A 17,312-nucleotide genomic window follows, 5' to 3' on the forward strand; every position below is an offset into this window, starting at 1 on the left:
CTCCTGGCTTCGGATTGGTGCAGTTCCAGCTGTTGTGGCCACTGGGGAGTGAACCATCGGATGGAAGACCGGAAGACCTCTCTCTCTCTCTCTCTCTGCCTCTCCTTCTCTCTATGTAACTCTGAATTTCAAATAGCTAAATGAATAAATGCCTAAAATAAATAAATAAATAAACAAACCCAGCACCAGGCACTCATTGGCCATGGGTGTCAGAGTTCAGAAGCCCCATTTCGGGACCCAGGAGAGCCACACCCTGAGCCCCCCCCACCCCCCACCCCCCCGCCTCTGACATGACAGCACATTCCAGTGTGAGGGAGGGGAGGGCTTCTCCATCAGAACCATCTGAGGCCAGAGCTGTCCCCGAGGCCCCGACACCAGGTGGGGGGAACACGCGCGGCCCCCGGGAGTCCACGCAACCTGCTGTTGAATCCTCACAAGGCCGTTCGCGCATGCAGGGTTGAGAGTGAGGGCCTCGGGGCGCCAACGGGGCTGCATGGCCCCGGTCTCCCCCTCAGCCAGATTAGGGCCCTAAATCCCCCCCATCTGTGCTCACCTGCAGGGTCGCCTTTGATCCCAGCAGCACCTGGCACCCTGGCGGGGGGGGGGGGGTCTCCCTGGGAGCCCGGCCGGGAGAAGCCACAGGACCGGGCCTGGCAGCTGTGCCAGCACAAGCCACATGGGCACTTTTAATAAAACATAACGAAGCATGGAATCATAAAATATTTCATTTAATTCAAGACTCCCACGAGGGTGGGGCAGACCAGCTGGGCTGGAAGGGGAGATGGGTTTATGGGCGGTGTCCTGAGGCTGGGGGGTGGGGGTCACATGGGCTTCCTCCAGGGCCTCCCTCGGTTCCTGGAAGGAGACAGAAGTCCTGGAACCACAGTTCCCTCTGCTGGGACCTGGGGGGACTCACTGGCCCCTCCGGCCTCGGTGGAACCTACAGGGAAAAGCTGCAGCCCCGCCCCCAGCCCTGAGGGCTGCCCCCCCCCCCCGCCTCCCCCACGTGGCCCGCTCACTGCAGACTCCTGTCCTGGCTGTTACACTTGCACTCAGAACCCAGCTTCAGTCCTATTAGCCCAGGCGAAGCAGAGCTCAAGGCAAGATCTGGGGACAAGGACCCCCCTCCGCTAGCGCCCTGACCCACACTCTCGCTTCCCATGGGAATCAGGGGTGCCTAGGAACACAGTTTGGAAACCATGGACCAGTTGAAGCCTCTCCTCTTGCTCCCACCCTCCCAGGCCTGCAGGACCTCCCTGGAGTCTCCCCCCCTCCCCAGCCGCAGGCCTCCCCTAGCCACCACCACATGTGTCCCCCTGGCTCCCACTGGCCCCTGCACAACCCTGGCACACCGTGGATGCTATAAGGCCCCTCCCCGACCCCGACCCCTACACCTTGCTGGGTCTCTTCTCAGCCTACTCCATGGCACGTGCCCCCTCCCGCTCCTGGAGGGGCTCCAGGGCCCAGCCCTCTGCAGGAACCCAGCAGGTATCCAATCAACACTTGTTGGGGGGGGGGGGGAGTGAATGAATGAGTGATCCAAGGAGGCAAGGAAGTCGCCCTTCCTCCCGGGCCAGCATGGCTCTGCCGGGCCCACCCGGGTCATGTAGGGTCCACAGTGCCCCGGGTGTGCCCCCTGCTAGGCTCTAAGCTCCTTCCTCCAGACCCCACAGCATGCAGTTCCTTAAATGCTCACCCAGGCCTGCTCTGTGCCAGCCCCTGTGCCCGAAGCTGAGTCACAATGAATCTCCGCACCTTGCGGCATCGTGAACCTCGTACGTGCGGAGATGTTTGTTGAATGAATGAGTGACGCCTCAGCTGAGACCTGAATCACAGAGAAGGCTCAGAGCCTTCCTCAGAGGAAGGTGGATTTCAATAGAGGGAACAGCACGTGTGAAGGTCCTGGGGCAGCTCGGAGCCGTGTCTTTAGGTCTGGAGGCCTGTGTGCAGGGGGATGGGGCTTTCAGTTGGCATCCAGCCCCTCTTCTCTCCAGAGCACTGGACACACTGGGTTCTCTCTCTGAGGCTGCGCGTGCTAGGGTTTGAGAGGGAGGAGAGGTTAACTGCAGATCCCCACCCTAAGTGCCCTGGACCTGGCCGCATCGCCTGGACCATGCTTCTGCAGCCACTGAGCGCCACACTCGTGGGCTCGGTTCCGCATGCTGCCTCTTCTGTCTCCTTCCCGAGGGAGATCATTGTCTAAGCAAAGCCCGTTACCTTTTTCAGAGCTGGGCTGCATGCTGTCTGCAGGAAGCTGTGAGCCACGTGCTACGAAGAAATAATAATAATAATAACGAGAGCAGGGACACACAGCAGAGCCACCGCCCAGGGCCTGCCGAGCACCGTGGGGCCGGGCCTGTGGCCTCTCCCAGCCATGTGGTTCAGGGCCACGTCCGGCCACCGCAGCGCCTGAGCCTCTGAGAGCCACATGGGGTCAGGAAGAGAGGCCCGAAGGGCACCAGAGTCACAAAAGGTCAAGTCAGAAGGGACGAGTGGGGACCAGTGCCGTGGAGCAGTGGGCTAAGCCTCTGCCTGCAGCACCAGCATTCTATATGGGCGCCGGTTCAAGTCCCAGTTACTCCACTTCTGATCCAGCTCTCTCTGCTATGGCCTGGGAAAGCAGTGGAAGATGGCCCAAGTCCTTGGGCCCCAGCACCCACGTAGGAGACCCAGAAGAAGCTCCTGGCTCCTGGCTTTGGATTGGCCTAGCTCTGGCCATTGTGGTCATCTGGGAAATGAACCAGTGGATGGAAGACCCCTTTCTCTTTAATTCTGCCTATCAAATAAATAAAATCTTTAAGGGGGGGGGTGACTGGTGGAAAAGCAAGTAGGCAGAGCACAGAAAGCAAATCCGATGAGTTCAAAACCCAGCCACTAAACACCTGCGCCGCCCTGAGCCAGTGCTACACTCTCGCCTTCTTCTTCTTTAAGATTCATTTTACTTTTTGAAAGGGCAGAGTACCAGAGAGAGACAGGGAGAGATAGAGAGACAGATCTTCTATCCACTGGTTCACTCCCCAAATGGCCGCCACTGCTGGGGCTGGGCCAGGCCAAAGCCGGGAGCCAGGAGCTTCCTCCAGGTCTCCCATGCAAGTACAGGGGCCCAAGGATGTGGGCCATCTTCCACTGCTTTCCCAGGCCATGGCAGAGAGCAGGATCGGAAGTGGAGCAGCCAGGACTAGAACTGGCGCCCATTTGGGATGCTGGCATTACAGGCTGCCGCTTTACCTGCTACGCCACAGCACCCCTACAGTCTCATCTGCTATAACATGGAGATGATAGCACACACAGCTCCTGGGGGGTCGTGAAGATGCAATGAATGCGTTTGTCCGAGCAGGGGCTGCCCGGTGCCTGGTGCACAGCCCGTGCGCGGTAAGCACCCGCCGGCACGACCTCCTCGCTCTGTGGCCTGGGAGGCACAGGCAGAAGACAGCTGGGTAGGGAAAGCTTCTTGTCTTCAAGATTTATTTTATTTGAAAGCAGAAGAGGGAGAGAGAGAGAAAGAGAGAGAGAGAGAGATCTTCCATCTGCTGGTTCACTCCCCAAATACCCACAACAGCTGGGGCTGGCCACGCTGAAGCCAGGAGCTTCTTCCGGGTCTCCCACGTGGGTGCAGGGGCCCAAGGACGTGGGTCACCTTCTCTTGCCTTTCTAGGCACATTGGCAGGAGCTGGATCAGGAGTGGAGCAGCCAGGATTTGAACCAACGCTCTGATAAGGGATGGATTCTGGTGTCCCAAGCAGTGGCCTAACCTGCTACGCCACAACATCCACCCCCACGGCGAGGCGCCCTCAAAAGCCCGGCCGATACATTTTACAAACATACGGCCGGCGCCACAAACCCACACGGCATTCCTTGGCACAACCCAAACCATAAAGAAGACCTCCATTCACGCTTGGCTTTCAGAAAACAATGAGGACGGGACGGTCGGGATGGGCTGGAGCCAGGGTCACGGTCAGGAAGGGTGGCAGGAGCCCAGGCAGAGCTCACCAGCCAGCACCCTCCCCCCAAGGAAATGGAGACTCGCGGGGACAAAAGCTGCCCTGGTGACTCATGACCTTGCCCGGGGAGGCTGAGACGATGCCCCACGCCCTGATGGAGAGCCGGCCGCTGGCCTAAGGAGCTCGCCCCGCATTCGGCTGGAAAGCGAGTGCCCATTAGAGGCAGCTGCGGCAGTCAGGTAGGCGGAATGAAAGGGGCCGAACAAAGGACGTGACCTTGGCCAACTTGGACCCTGAGCGCCCATCGCGCTATTGAGAGAAGTCAAGTCAGGAGTCCGCAGGACGATCTGAGCTGGACCTGTCTCCGGGCAGAGCAAGCCGCGGGGCTGGCGGTGCCGACAGATGGCGAGTCGGCGAGGGGCCGGGGCACACCATCTTGCCCAGAGCGCCTGAGAGAATGAGCCAGGGAAAGAAATTGCCGCTGGTATTTGTCACAGTGATTTCAAAAGCGCCAACTATATAAGCCTCTCATGAATGTCCACCGGCAAGAAAAAATTAGTTCTCATCAGAGTCAATTTGAACAGTCAGGTAAGTGGAAAACGGCACCGAACAAAGTCAAATCGGGGCTCACGAGGGAGCCCCCTCTGCCCGCGGAGCAGCGGGGCGCTGGGGGGGGGGGGGCGGCGGGAGGAAGTGTTCCCAAGGATCGAGAAGTCAGCTGCTTCCCGAAGTCCAGCGACTGCTCTCCGGGGAGATCACTCCGCGAGCCGCGATGGCGCAGAGGAAGGAGCTGCGGGTCCTTGGTGCAAACTCACTCCGTGGTCTCCTCCCTTCTCCCCACCCAGAAGGGCAGAAGCAGCCCCTCCCCCTGCACCCGGTAGGAGTAGCGGAGGCTTGGAGGGAGCGCCTGCCTTGGCCCACTCAGGACCACACTCAAGAGCCCGTGGGGAGGGTGGCGGTGCACGACCTACGTGGATCCATGGAGAGAGAAGTGTCCGTGGGAAGTGATAGGGAAATGAGGAGTCGGGCCGCCCTGGGATGAAGCCATCCATCAGGGAACGGGAGCGGGGGTGGGGAGGGGGGTGGGGGGAGGGGCGAGCGTGTGGAAGAGAGGTCAGCGCTGGGCCGTGGGGGGGCCCACAGCATAACCCCACGCTAGGCAAACAGAGTCACTGAGGCTGCGCGGGACGGCGCTGGATTCCTGCTGTGGGCGCCTCAGCCCGCTCGTCCCCCTTCCCTGCTGTGCACTGGAGGCTGTTCTACCTGGACTTCTTCTTCTTCTTCTTTTTTTTTTTTTTTTTTTTTTTTTTTGACAGGCAGAGTGGACAGTGAGAGAGAGAGACAGAGAGAAAGGTCTTCCTTTGCCGTTGGTTCACCCTCCAATGGCCGCACTGCGCTGATCCGAAGCCAGGAGCCAGGTGCTTCTCCTGGTCTCCCATGGGGTGCAGGGCCCAAGCACCTGGGCCATCCTCCACTGCACTCCCTGGCCACAGCAGAGAGCTGGCCTGGAAGAGGGGCAACCGGGACAGAATCCGGCGCCCCGACCGGGACTAGAACCCGGTGTGCCGGCGCCGCAAGGCGGAGGATTAGCCTAGTGAGCCGCGGCGCCAGCCTCTACCTGGACTTCTAATAGGGGTTGGCCGATAGGGAGGAGCAAGAGACCCAAAGGCAAGAGGAGGCTGAAGCTGGGGCATTTTTCCACCTGGCTCCCTGTAGGGGTCTTCGGGAGTGGCCACATCCTTCTACGCAAGGCCACCGCGTGCGCTGCCCAGCAGCCCCCTCTGGTCCCATCCAGCCCTCCAAGCTGCAGGTGTATCGGCTCTCCACTCCAGGAGAGCTGCACCCTCCCCTGCCTTCCCTAAGCCCTGGGCAAACAGGGCCGTTGACCCCGCAGGAACCTGACCCCCGGCGGGTGGAGTAGCTCCTCCCAGAGTCCCAGACCTTGCACAGGGCAGCGCTGTGTGCACAGCCCACGTGGCTCTACCTGACTCCAGGTTTCCAACTGCAGGCGCTCACCTCCACAGATCGGCCGGATCTGCGCGCCACCTGCTCTGCTACGTACTTAACATTTTTCTTTAACTTGTGGCTTTTTACTTAAATAAAGTCATTTAAAAGTGGGGGGAGGGGAATGTAAATCACAGCTCCAAATGGCAAAGCAGTATCACTTGCCTGAAACAGAGGGTTTCAATAATGACAGCGAAAACAAAACATTGTCATTAAAAGCCTTGCTCCTCCTGGCCCCAGATCTGTTAGTCTTGCTGGAAAGGAGTTGAGCAGTCAGACAGGAACGGCAGCAGCCTGAGGCTTTCTCCCAGGGGAACCAGGAGCTAGGCCGTGCCCCACCCCACTGGGCCCACGCCACTGGTGCTGTGATGGACATGTCCTCCATCTGCACTGGCCCACGGGTGCACGTGGTCACCAGCCACGAGTGGCTTCTCAAGCAGGAGCCCCTGAAATGCTGAATTAGGTGGAGTTCAGTTCAACAGAAGCTAAGAAACTTTGGTTGTCATTTCAATGTCAACCGGCACACGGGGCCGAGGATCGAACAGCCTCAGGTCTGCCGTGTACGCCCCATGAGGGCAAGAGCACACCTGCTCCTGCTCCCCGGGGCCTCGGGCCCCCAGGAAGCAGCCTCCAGATGGCTGTGGCAGGAGGAAATGAAGGGATCGGGGCGGGGGGCGGGGACAGAGAGGCCACGCGCTGTGTCCCGAGCCACGGAGCCGCTACCTGCAGCCCCGACTGACCTGGGGACCGCGGCCTCTCCATCCCCTGCCCGTGAGCTCACCCCTGTCTTCCTCCCCCCGGGTGACTTGATCTTCTCTGCTGCCTACCCCCACCCCAGGCTCCCCATCAGGCGACAGGCCCCAGGGATCCGCCTTGCTCTGCCTCTGGCCCTCGGAGCTGAGCTCAGACCCACGTCTCTGCTGCAGAAGTGAACAAAGAGGTCTTTGTGGTGTGGCTGTCTTTGCTAACCCCCCCACCCATCTCACTCCTTCCGCCCCTGCCCGGGGATGTTAGGTGCTGGGTGACAATTAGCAACTCATCACCTGCTTCCTGGGACCAGGCACCTGGCCTTGGGCTATTGTGTGACTGAATACCCACTTGACCAAACCAGAGTGTTCCTCAGCAGTGAGCGGGGGCTGTGGCTGTGCAGCCTCCCCCACCCCCACCCCGGCCCCGCGCTGCTCTCCCCCCGCCCTGCCGCTCCCGCCCAGTGCCAGGGCAGCCAGTGACGGACAGCCTCCTTGGAGCGGGTGTCAGGGAGCCCGCGCTATGGAGATAATGGCAGCGCCTGCGATTGGTGACAACCAAGCCCATCAGAGGCACTCCCAGGGCCTCGGCAGAAAGAGGAACAAAAGGGCAAAGGGAACAGCTTGGCAAAGGAACAAAAAACCCAGTGGCTCAGCTGCTTCTCTCCCGGGCGACTTCCAAGCCGCTCCTGTGATTCACAAGGCTGGGGCTGGCTCCCCACTGCAGCGGGGCCAGGCCCCCACTGACACGAGGTTCTTCAGGCTGGGGCCACCTGGCTGAGCCCTCAGATGAGCCCCCTGGGACTCCAGAGGACAAGACCTGTTGCCCTGCACCAGTGCGTGTGCCAAAGAGAGTCAAGCCTCTCGCTCTCTCTCTCTCTCTGGCCTCAGTTTTCTCATCTTTAAAGTGGGGAGAAGGGAAATGGAGCGCTCCCTCAGCTCCCTCGTGGCTCTGGGATTCTGTAGTTCTAACACTGAAGTTTCTATCCATGCTCTCTTGGGAAAACCTGCACGCACCTCCACTCTGCCAGGCCCTGGGGGATCTAAACACTCCTCTCCCTTCACACACGAGGGGGGGGGGTCTTACCACAGGGGTCTTACCCCTGCGGAATAGCTACTCCTCTACCAACACCTGTGGGGGCAGCCGAGCTACCCCTCCCCCAGCAGGCCTCCCCATGAGCCCACTGGGAAGGGCCATGTGTGTAGAGAAGCCCTGGATGAAAGCAACAGAGGCCACTTGGGCTGACACATTGCACAAGTGCTGGAGACAGGAGCCGAGCCCCTGGCCAGCTCCCAGAGCCCATGCCGGTGGGGCTTCTAGAAGCTTCTCCCATCACTCCTGGGTCAAGCGCCAGGTGCCTGCTCTGGCAGAGGCAGCCCCACTCCAGGCCGGGCAGGGCCTGTGTCCCCTCCTCGCCGGGTGCAGCCACTCTGGGAGACACCATTTCCTCCTGGATTCACCGGCGCCCCGAGCGCCCCACGTGCATCCCAGGGGAAGCTCCCAAGGTTCTGGTGGCCCAACAAAGCCAAATCCGCCCTCAGAGAGCACTGTTCTGGGGAGTCCCTCTTCTCTCTTCAGCCATCACCCTCCCCCCCGAGTCCCCCACCCTGGCACACAGACTTCTGCAAGTCCTCCTGCCGCATTTGCGGCCTCACCATGGGGGCCTTGAACTTGAGCGCGGCCAGCTGCCCCATTGCCTCTGCCCCCACATGCCCACACGGCACTGCCGTCTCTCCTCTGGGCCCTTGCTGCCCCTACATGCCCACACGGCACTGCTCTCTCTCCTCCGGGCCCTCGCACCTGCTGTGCCCCCGCATGGCACCGGCCCCCTCCTTACCTGTCGAGAGTGCTTCCCTCCCTCTGAGCCTTCCTGGGCCATTCTCTTTGATCCCTGAGGATTTAAGCTTGGGACTCCTGAACTGGCCACCTGGCTCTACACCATCATGTGCTGTGCAGGGCTGCCGATAGCCCCTGAGTCCTTAAGGGCGGCTTCTGCCAGGCCAGACTGGAGCCAGGGCAGCTGCTCTAGCCGTGGAAGTGGCGGGATCCGGGGACTGGGCTCCAAGGTCAGCCTCCAGCCAAGGGAGAGGAGAGGTGAGCCCACACGTCCAGCGGACCTCACCCCGGGGGCCAGGGTTGGGGGGGGGTGGGAGAGGCCTGTCACAGGCCAAGTGCTTTCGTGTCCTGGCTCATCCATCCCCTCCACACTCTCGTTTTTGAAGGCTCAGCACACGAAGGCTCAGACAGGTAGCAGCTCATCCCAGTGCACTCAGCTGGGAAGCGGCCAACAACGTGAGCCCAGACCAGAGGAAAACCAAAGGCGGCCGCCCTGAGACAGGGATGGGGCAAAGGTGGGCATGCCTGGGGCTGAGGTGCTGGCTGCCCCCCATCTTTTCAGGGAACACTCCCAGCCCCTGGCCGGCCGAGGGGGGTCACACAGGGCCAGGTCTCTCTCTTGCCAGATGTGCCCTGCCCACAGCAGCTGTCCACTCTTCTCCCCCCTCCCAGCCGTGCACACGAACGCCCGGAGCCTCTGCATTTGGCTTGCCTTTGGGAAAGGCCATCTGTGTGGCTGGGGCTGGGGAGGTGACAAAGGTACATTCTGCCCAGGGGACAGCAGAGCGCAGGCTCCGGGCCAGGCAGTCCTGTGTTTGCTTCGCTGCTGGCCGCTTGGGGACCAGGAGGCCCTGGGCAATTCCTTCACCTTGGACCTCAAGTTCTGCAAAATGGGTCTACGTTGACCTCTCTGGATCTTGGAAAGACCAAATGAGATGAAGGAGCGAGCCCAGAGCACAGTGCCGGACCTGGCTGGGGCCACCGACAGCCCCTCCCCCTCCCACTGGGGGTCATTTCCTTCTGAGCTGTAAATGTTGCAAAGGCCTCAGACTCCCTCCTGGTGCCCAGGGCCATGCCCTCATTGCTAGTGCCGTGCCTGGCACACAGTGGAGAGTAAGCATTCAAATTCCAGTGCCCTGGGGATGGAGCAGAAGTGGGCACGGTGGTAAAGCCAGACTGGCCCCCCCCCCACCACCCAGGTTAAACACCTGGAGCCCAGAATCCCCGGCGACGGCGACAGAACCAAGCAGCCTCCTCTCTGTTGGCCTCTGCCTTTGAGGTCCTGGGCTGCCGTAAACCAAGCAGTTCCTGGAAACACATCCATCTCCCTCCCCTTCTCCCCATCTGCCAACTTGCCAGGTGCAGTAAGGTTCAACCGTGTGTGTGTGTGTGTGTGTGTGTGTGTGATCGACATTCTGAACACTCAGGGTAGCCAGGTCGACTGGAGGCATCCCTCCCACGGCCGGCCTCTGTCCACCTCTCCCGGGGCCAGAGAGGAACCCCTGGAAGAAAAGCCAGTCAGAGCCTGGGGCAAGAGCAGCCGGGAGCTGACAGGAGCCTCCACCTCTGTCATTAACAAGTCTTGAAGCCCTGTGCCCAGCGCCCATCTGGGAGGAGGGATCACCCATCTTGCAGCAGCGGGCACCACATCACTGTGGCAGTGGGAAAAACCAAAAGCCAGCCCCGCCATTAGGAAAGCGGCGATCTCAGATTGTTAAGGAGGACTTGTGTGTTAGGGGTCTCGGCGCCCGCATCGACCCGGGCAGCCCGGCTCTCCAGTCTATTATCTTGCTCAAGGCGCTGGGACCTGAGGGCCGTGATAATCCGCCGCCCGTGGGAGGGTCCTCGCGCTACAGCACGCACGTTTCAGAACCTCCGAGGCCAGAGACCTCGGAGGTCGCTCCAGCTCTAACATTAGTCCAACCGCTCAGGGAAACGTCTCCTTCGGCACCGCGGTCTGGGGTGGGGAGTGGGTGTGGCTTATGGCTAGGGGAGGAGTTGAAACTCTGCGGTGCGCGCTGAGCCAGGTCTGCTACCTAGCCGGCACACCTGCTCTGCCGCGCGCGCAGCCCCTGCAGTGTGGGCGCGGCGGCCGCCTGGGCCCAGCAGAGGCAGCCCTTCCATCCCGCCCACCTGCGGGCATTGGGGGTTCAGAGAACCAGCAGGGCCGCCCCCACCCTTTGCCCCGACCAATCCCAGAGCCTCCTCTGCTAGAGGCCTGCCCACCCACCCACTCGCGGCGGGGACTCCTCGAGGGCCCAAGGAACCAGGTCTCTCCCCGCCGGCGCCCCCTCCCGCTGGGTCACTGGCCAGCTCTAAGTGCGCGGCTTCCTGGAAGTGCCCAGAGGACTCAGAGCGCCCCCAGGGCGCTCCTACTGACCGGGTGACCCGAGAACCGCGGGCTTGCCCCAGGGAAAGGCTGGGACTGGCGGTGGGCGCAGGGTCAGGCACTTCCGGCCCCGCCAGGGCTGTGTGCACTGGCTCCTTCCTCCTCGGGCCAGTGCACAGCCCCTCCTCTCCCACGCCAGGACCCGTAGCGGGCAGAAGGGAAGAGGGCGCACCGGCCGTACCCCTTCCCCGTAAGGGACCACGGTGCTACCGCCTCCCCGCCAAGCCCCCCGAACTCGCAGGCAGCCGCTGGCAGGTGGCCCCTGCAGCCCACAGCCGGTGCGCCGCTCTCGGCCACGTCTGGCACGGGCGCCCTCCTCTGGCCCAGCCCGCCTCTCGCCGCTCTCGCGGACCCTGCTGGAACTCCCGCCCCCGCTGTGGGCACAGGCTTGGCAGGAGGGAGGGGTGCCCCCACCCTCGTGCGCTCGCGTCTCCGCTGCGGAGAAGGGAGGGTCCCGGCGGCCGGGGACCTCCCCCTGCGCCCCAGTCACGGAAAGTTTCCTGCCCGGGATCCGCGCCTCCGCTCTCCCTGCACCCCGAGCCGCCGAGCTCAGAGGCCGCGCGGGCGCCCTGGGCCCAGATGCGCTCACCCTCCGCGTTCGCGCGAAGCCCCTGCCGCCCGCAGCTTGCGGAGGCGGGAGAGGGGATCGGGGCGTCTGGAAGCCTGGGGCCCTGCAGCCCAGTTCCGGGGAAAGCCCGCAGGGTGGGGCCTGCCTGAGCCAGGGGTTCCCCCTCAAACCCTGCCCGCCAGTCGCCGCCGCCACCCGCATCGCGTGGCCCGGTTGTGCTTATTCTGGGGTGAGGGGTGTTCCTCTCCTGTCCCCAGCCCCCAACGCCCGCTCCCTGCAGTGTCCAGGTGAGGGCCCCCGTGCCTTGCAACCAAGCCCGCACCCTCCGGGTAGCGCCGGAGCCAGGACCTGCCTCCCCATGGCACCTTCCCTCCTGACACATCCGACGGGGGGAGCCCTTGCCCTAAAGTTGGGGGCAGATTGGATCCACTTTAAGTCTTGGCCAAGGGTAGGGGACAAAGTACAGGGCTTACATTCCCTCCGGGGTACACAGCCCCTCCCCCCCCATCGAGACCACCTTCCAGGCTCAGCTGCAGCACCAACCGGCACGGCCCAAGGACTTCGGGGTAGGGGGGATGGGGTTACTGCCGGGGAGTGGGGGGACACCCCTTCCTGCCAGGCGCTCTTGGAGCCTGGCAAAACACCTGGAGGGACAAGGAGTATGGCAGAGGGCAGAGCTGACCCCCGCCCCCACCTGCGGTTGGGCTGGGGGCTGAGACCCTACAATGGCTGCATGTTGGCACGGGGCACCCCCCTCCCGCTCCCTGGTAGCAGTGCTCTGTCCTGACTTGTTCCGGGCTGGTTCCGGGCACCCAGGGTGGCCGCTGGGCTGAGTGGGGGCTCCAGGACATCCACCCTCTCTCTGGTCCCCAAAGGCACGGCTCTTCGCCTATCCCGCCTCCTTCTGCAGGGCTGGTGGCCACCGCATCTGCTCTTCGCCCATTGCGCGAAAGGTGCTGGGGTCACGGGGATCCGCTGTCACCATTTAAGACCCACCAGGCAGCGGCACTGGGCGGGAAGCCCCGAGGCGGCGGCGGCGGAACCCAGACCCCGGCGCCGCGCAGCTCCGTGAGTCGTGCTTGCTCTGGGGATCCGGCTCCGCTTCAGTCTCTCCCAGCCGCTCAGCCTCGCCCCCAGACCAAATCCCTTGGGCCACACAGGCTCAAACGGAGCTGCTCGCTCGGCCCAGAAAAGCAGAACGCAGGCTCCAGGGCACACACGCACCCTCCCAGCCTACCAAGCAACACGACCCCGGCACCCCCACGCGGCCCAGAGGTACACTCCAGCTAGGGGCACATCCCCACCCCCTGGGCACGAGGACAGGCATCTGCTGTCACACGCCCCTAAAGACTCGGGGCACGTGTGAACCGCCGCACCTTTCATACCCGCCCGCCCCTAACACGCGCGCACACATGACACAAGCACACACACTTCACACCCTCCGGAGAAGCCGGCACTCGCTCACACTCACACACCTTCTCCGTGCAACGGACAGACCGGAGACACCCCTGACACACGCAGACCCCGCGCCATCTCACCCGCACGCTCCCGCACCCTCTCCATATACAGCTCCGTCCCGGACACCCTCACGCACAGACGCAACAAAGACACACGCGCACACACACACACACGACCCTGGTACAGACCCACGGGCGCTCGCGGCAAAAGCGACGTCCTCCCTCCCTCGCCAAGCGAGCCAGCTCCACACGGCTGGCCGCTAGGACGGGTGCTCTGAGCCGGAGCCTCTCTGAGCGACCTCGGCCCGCGCCCCTCCCCGGCGGCCGTCCCCGCGCGCGTCCCCCGCCGGGCGTCCGCGCACTCACCGCGCGCCAGGTCCAGGATCGCGGCGAGCAGCAGGCAGGCGCAGCCGCGGAGGCTGGGGGCGGCTCGCATGGTGCCCGGGAGCTGGCAGCGGTGGCGGGGTGGCGGCGGCGGCGGGTCCCCTCGCCATGGACTCAGGCGCGCTCCTGCCGCCGGCCGCGGGCCGAGACGGTGGCGGGCAGCGCGGGGCGCCGCGGGGGCGCCCCCATGCCGCCGCTGCCGGGCCGCCGGCTGCACTGGGCTCGGGCTCTGCGGGGCGCCGCGCCCTGGCGCTCCGGGCGTCCTCCGGGCGCGCCGCGGCTCCCGGCTGCTCGGCGGAGCGCGGCGCTCACAGCGACCCGGAGTCCGATCGGCGGCAGCGCCGGAGTTTGGAGCCGGATCGCTCTCGCTCTGCTTCGCACTGGTCTCTCCCGGCGGCGCGAGCGCCCCCTCCCCGCGCCCTCTCTACGTTCCTCCCCCTCTCCCCGCCCCCCGCCCTCCCCCCCCTCTCCTCGCCGCGCTCCCGGCTGTATTATACAGACTTTTCCTTAATCCTTTCTGGGCTGTTCGGCTCTCGTCCGCTAAGCCGATTTATTGCAGGAGGAAGGAGAGCCCACCCCCTCCCATCCCCCTCCCCACCCCCCACCTCAAGTTCTCTTCCACCCCCCGCCGCCGCCGCTCGCTGGCCGCCTTCAGCTCCGCAGCCCTCCCTCCGTGGGTGCCCGAGCCTCCCTCCCCGCCCCCCTTCCCGAGCCCGGCGTCCTCTGATCTCCTCCGCGGAGCCCCGGCCAGGGGATCGCGCCCCTAGCCCCCACTGCCCGCCCCCCACTGCAGCCCCACTCTGGTGAGGGCGCTGCGCCCTGGGACGGGGCAGGCAGGGTGTGGCTCGGGAGCAGCGGCCTTGACAACTGTGAATGCCCTCACTGGGCAGGATTAAGGGCTCGGCGCCCTCGAACTTTCTAAACCACAGCTGCCCTCGCTTGCCCCCAGAGCCCAGGGAAACGGGACAGGGGGTTTCCTGCAGGAGCAGCTGCGCCCCTGGGTGGGCAGAGCTGCTGCTTCCTGGTGGAGACGAGTCTCCTCCCCGGGCCTGGGAAGCAGGGGCGTGGGACCTGTGTCATTATTGCTCTCCCTCAACACACACACACACACACACACACCAACACACACACACACCCCTCCTGGCAGTGGGGCTGGGGCCTCCCAGGAGGGAGGAGGGGAGGCCCTCTGGTCCTTGGGTGGGTTGGGGGGCGAGGTGAGGTGGGGAAATTCTCAGAGCTCTGGGAGGAGACTAGCAAGGCCCAGAGAGGCCGGCACTGCCAGGGGCAAAGCCGGGCTCAGCCCCCTGGGTCTCTGGGCCCTTGGCCCAGTGCTTCCTGCAGAGAATTCTCAGCTCTCCTAGCTCCAGCCGGCTGCTGGGACGGGGTGGGCTCTGTTGACCCAGAAGGGCAATGGGTGCATAGCCGGTTCCACCTCCAGCAGCCCTCAGAGGGCAGTGGGTGTTGGGGGCTGGGCAGAGGTGCCCCACGCCCCACAGCGGGGAGCGGCTCCCGCAATGGGCGGGCCCCAACCTCGCCTCTCCAGGCGGCTGGGCTGCAGCTCACCGGTTGCCTGCCCTGGGGGAAAGAGCGATTTGCATTTATGAAGATCTGAAAGCATACATTCACCTGACAGGCTTTAGAATGATCCTCTCAGTAAAATAATAATAATGATCGTAATAAACCCTTATAAATAGGTGTTTGATTACAGTTTGTCCCTACGCGGGTATTTTTTTTTTCTTTGAATCAGACTAATTGGTTGCCAGGCTGACGGGGCTGGATGTGGCTTGAACATGGGAGTCTCAGACCCTTGCTTCTCCCGCTGGCTGCCTGTCCTGCCTCCTTCTCTCCCCCGCCCACCCAGGCCTCCCCTTCTCCAAGCTGCTGAGGCTCAGCTTGAGGTCACCCCTTTCCCCCACGCTGTTTGACCTGCCCCAGCCATGCCCTGGGCGTGGTCCCTGACTACCTCCTTCCCTGCTCCCCCAACCCCTACCCCATCTCCACCCCCACCCCACCTCTGGCCCAGGAAATAGCCAGGAGAGTCAAAGACCCATCCCTGGCTGGAAGTCCTCTGTGGAGGGGGCTTCCTGGCTGGAGGGCGGATCAAGCTGGGAGGGCCCTGGTGTGGGCCTGGGCTCTGCAGGTCCATGCCATGCAGTGCTGTGTGGGCATTGCCCACCCTCTGGGCCCAGCTGCAAATCCAAGTGAAGCCAGGCAGGTGGACAGGAGACAGTTGCTCAGGTGAGGCCTGCATTGAGAGGCTCCCTGGCTGCACTGTCTGCAGCCCAGTCACTGGAGAGGAGACCCGGGGAGCGGGGTGGGGGGCTCCCGGCCCCGCTGGGCTGCTTGCTCCCAGCTGGGAACGGGCACCAGCCCCAGAGGGCTCAAGAACTGCTCCATGATTCGCACTGTGAAGGACGTGGGGGAGAAGCCGGCGAGGAGGGAAAGGGCTGATGGCCAAGGGGGCAGGGGCTTGCTTTCCAAGACAGGACCAAGGATTGGGCCTGGGTGTTGGAGGCCCCAGTGCACCCTGCTTTGTCTCCAGAATTTCGGAGTCCCACACTGTCCTACACATCACTCGAATTAGAATGATCGGTCTTCCTAGCCAGCAGCACGTAGTAGGTCTTTAGTAAATATTTGTTGAATGAGTGCATAGGTGGGTGGATGGGAAGATGGATGGGTGGGTGGGCGGGTGGATGGGTGGGCAGGTGGATGAGGGGATGGTGGATTGATGGACGGATGGAAAGATAAAATGATGAGCGATGGGTGGGTGGATGGGTGGGTTGCTCTGTCTTACCCACTCCGTTCCTCGACTCCTGGTATGAGACTGGCACTGGTGCCAGTGGGTGCTCTGTGGCAGTGAACTTCCCAGAGAACCCTGGGCTGTGTGTTCTCTGGCTGGCCCACCAGGGAGAAGCCCCCTGCCCAGGTGCACAGGTGGTTTTACCCAAAAGGGCTCCGTGCCACGCGCCTGTTCCTGGGTGGCAGCTGCTAGTGGTAACACCGTCACCCCCACCGTCCTCTCCAGGGGGCCCATCCCCCAGCTCCTGTTTCACAAAACCCAACTTCCTAGCCCTTTCTTTAGCCCAGAAAAAGCCATCTCCAAAGCACAGTGAGGTAAGGGTGACTTAGCCATGGAAGTCACCCAGCCCAGCCCTAGGCATCTCATTTGCTTACAGCACTTGGCTCTTGTCTCCTCGCTAACCGGCCGCCCACGGCAGGGCCTCCACTTTGTAGTCCAACCCTGAGACCCATGAGTCACAGCGGAACGTGCCTCTTCCTTGGGCCCTTGCTTTCAGGGTGGGGGTGGGGTGCGGAGGAGTGGGCGTGAGCACACAGCACCCTCTGTCCATGGTGCTGAGCCGGCCTCTCCCAACAGAGGGCGCGACAGCACAAAGCAAGTTTCTCCTCTCCCCTACCCCAGGGAACACCCCAGAGGTCAGAAGTGACCTCTGTGACTTCCACTTGATTCCTGTTTGGAGAAGGGAAGGTTGAGGCGTGCGTGGGATAGCCGCCTGTACCCTGGCTTTTAGAGGGATGGGCGATGCTGGCTTCGTAAGGTCACCTGGTGAGGTCTGGAGCTTTTACGAAAGTGCTTCTGTGTGCCAGGCACTGTATGAACTCACAGTCCTCAGGATAACATACGAGGTGGGGCTATGGTTATTTGTATTTTAAAGATAACAAAGCTGGTGTCCAGAGAGATTAAGTGACTTGCCCAGGGCAGCACAGCTAGTAAAAGTGTCAGATCCAGGGGCCGATGCTGTGGTGCAGCAGGTTAAACCCCAGCCTGCAGCACTGGCATCCCATATGGGGCACTGGTTCGAGTCCTGGCTGCTCCTCTTCCGATCCAGCTCTCTGCTATGGCCTGGGAAAGCAGTGGAAGATGGCCCAGGTCCTTGGGCCCCACACCTATGTGGGAGTCTCAGAGGAAGCTCCTGGATCCTGGATTCAGATCAGCTCAGCTCTGGCCATTGCAGTCATTTGAGGAG

At 62.8% G+C, this 17,312-nt stretch overlaps 1 protein-coding gene across 2 annotated transcripts in view; it reads right to left on the reverse strand.

The window, feature by feature from the left end:
- The window catches only part of IGSF21 (immunoglobin superfamily member 21), a 232,121-nt gene extending 218,376 nt beyond the window's left edge, over positions 1-13,745 (reverse strand). The window contains exon 1 of one of the 2 annotated variants that reach the window (XM_070079221.1): positions 13,309-13,745. In XM_070079221.1, coding sequence (XP_069935322.1) covers positions 13,309-13,378 — 70 coding nt within the window. In that variant the 5' untranslated portion in view covers positions 13,379-13,745. The remainder of the gene's footprint in view (positions 1-13,308) is intronic. The other variant, XM_017346520.3, reaches the window with a different exon arrangement.
- Positions 13,746-17,312: the final 3,567 nt, after the last annotated feature.

The sequence above is a fragment of the Oryctolagus cuniculus genome, chromosome 7, assembly GCF_964237555.1.
Source record: "Oryctolagus cuniculus chromosome 7, mOryCun1.1, whole genome shotgun sequence".
In the NCBI taxonomy this organism is placed as follows: Eukaryota; Metazoa; Chordata; class Mammalia; order Lagomorpha; family Leporidae; genus Oryctolagus; species Oryctolagus cuniculus.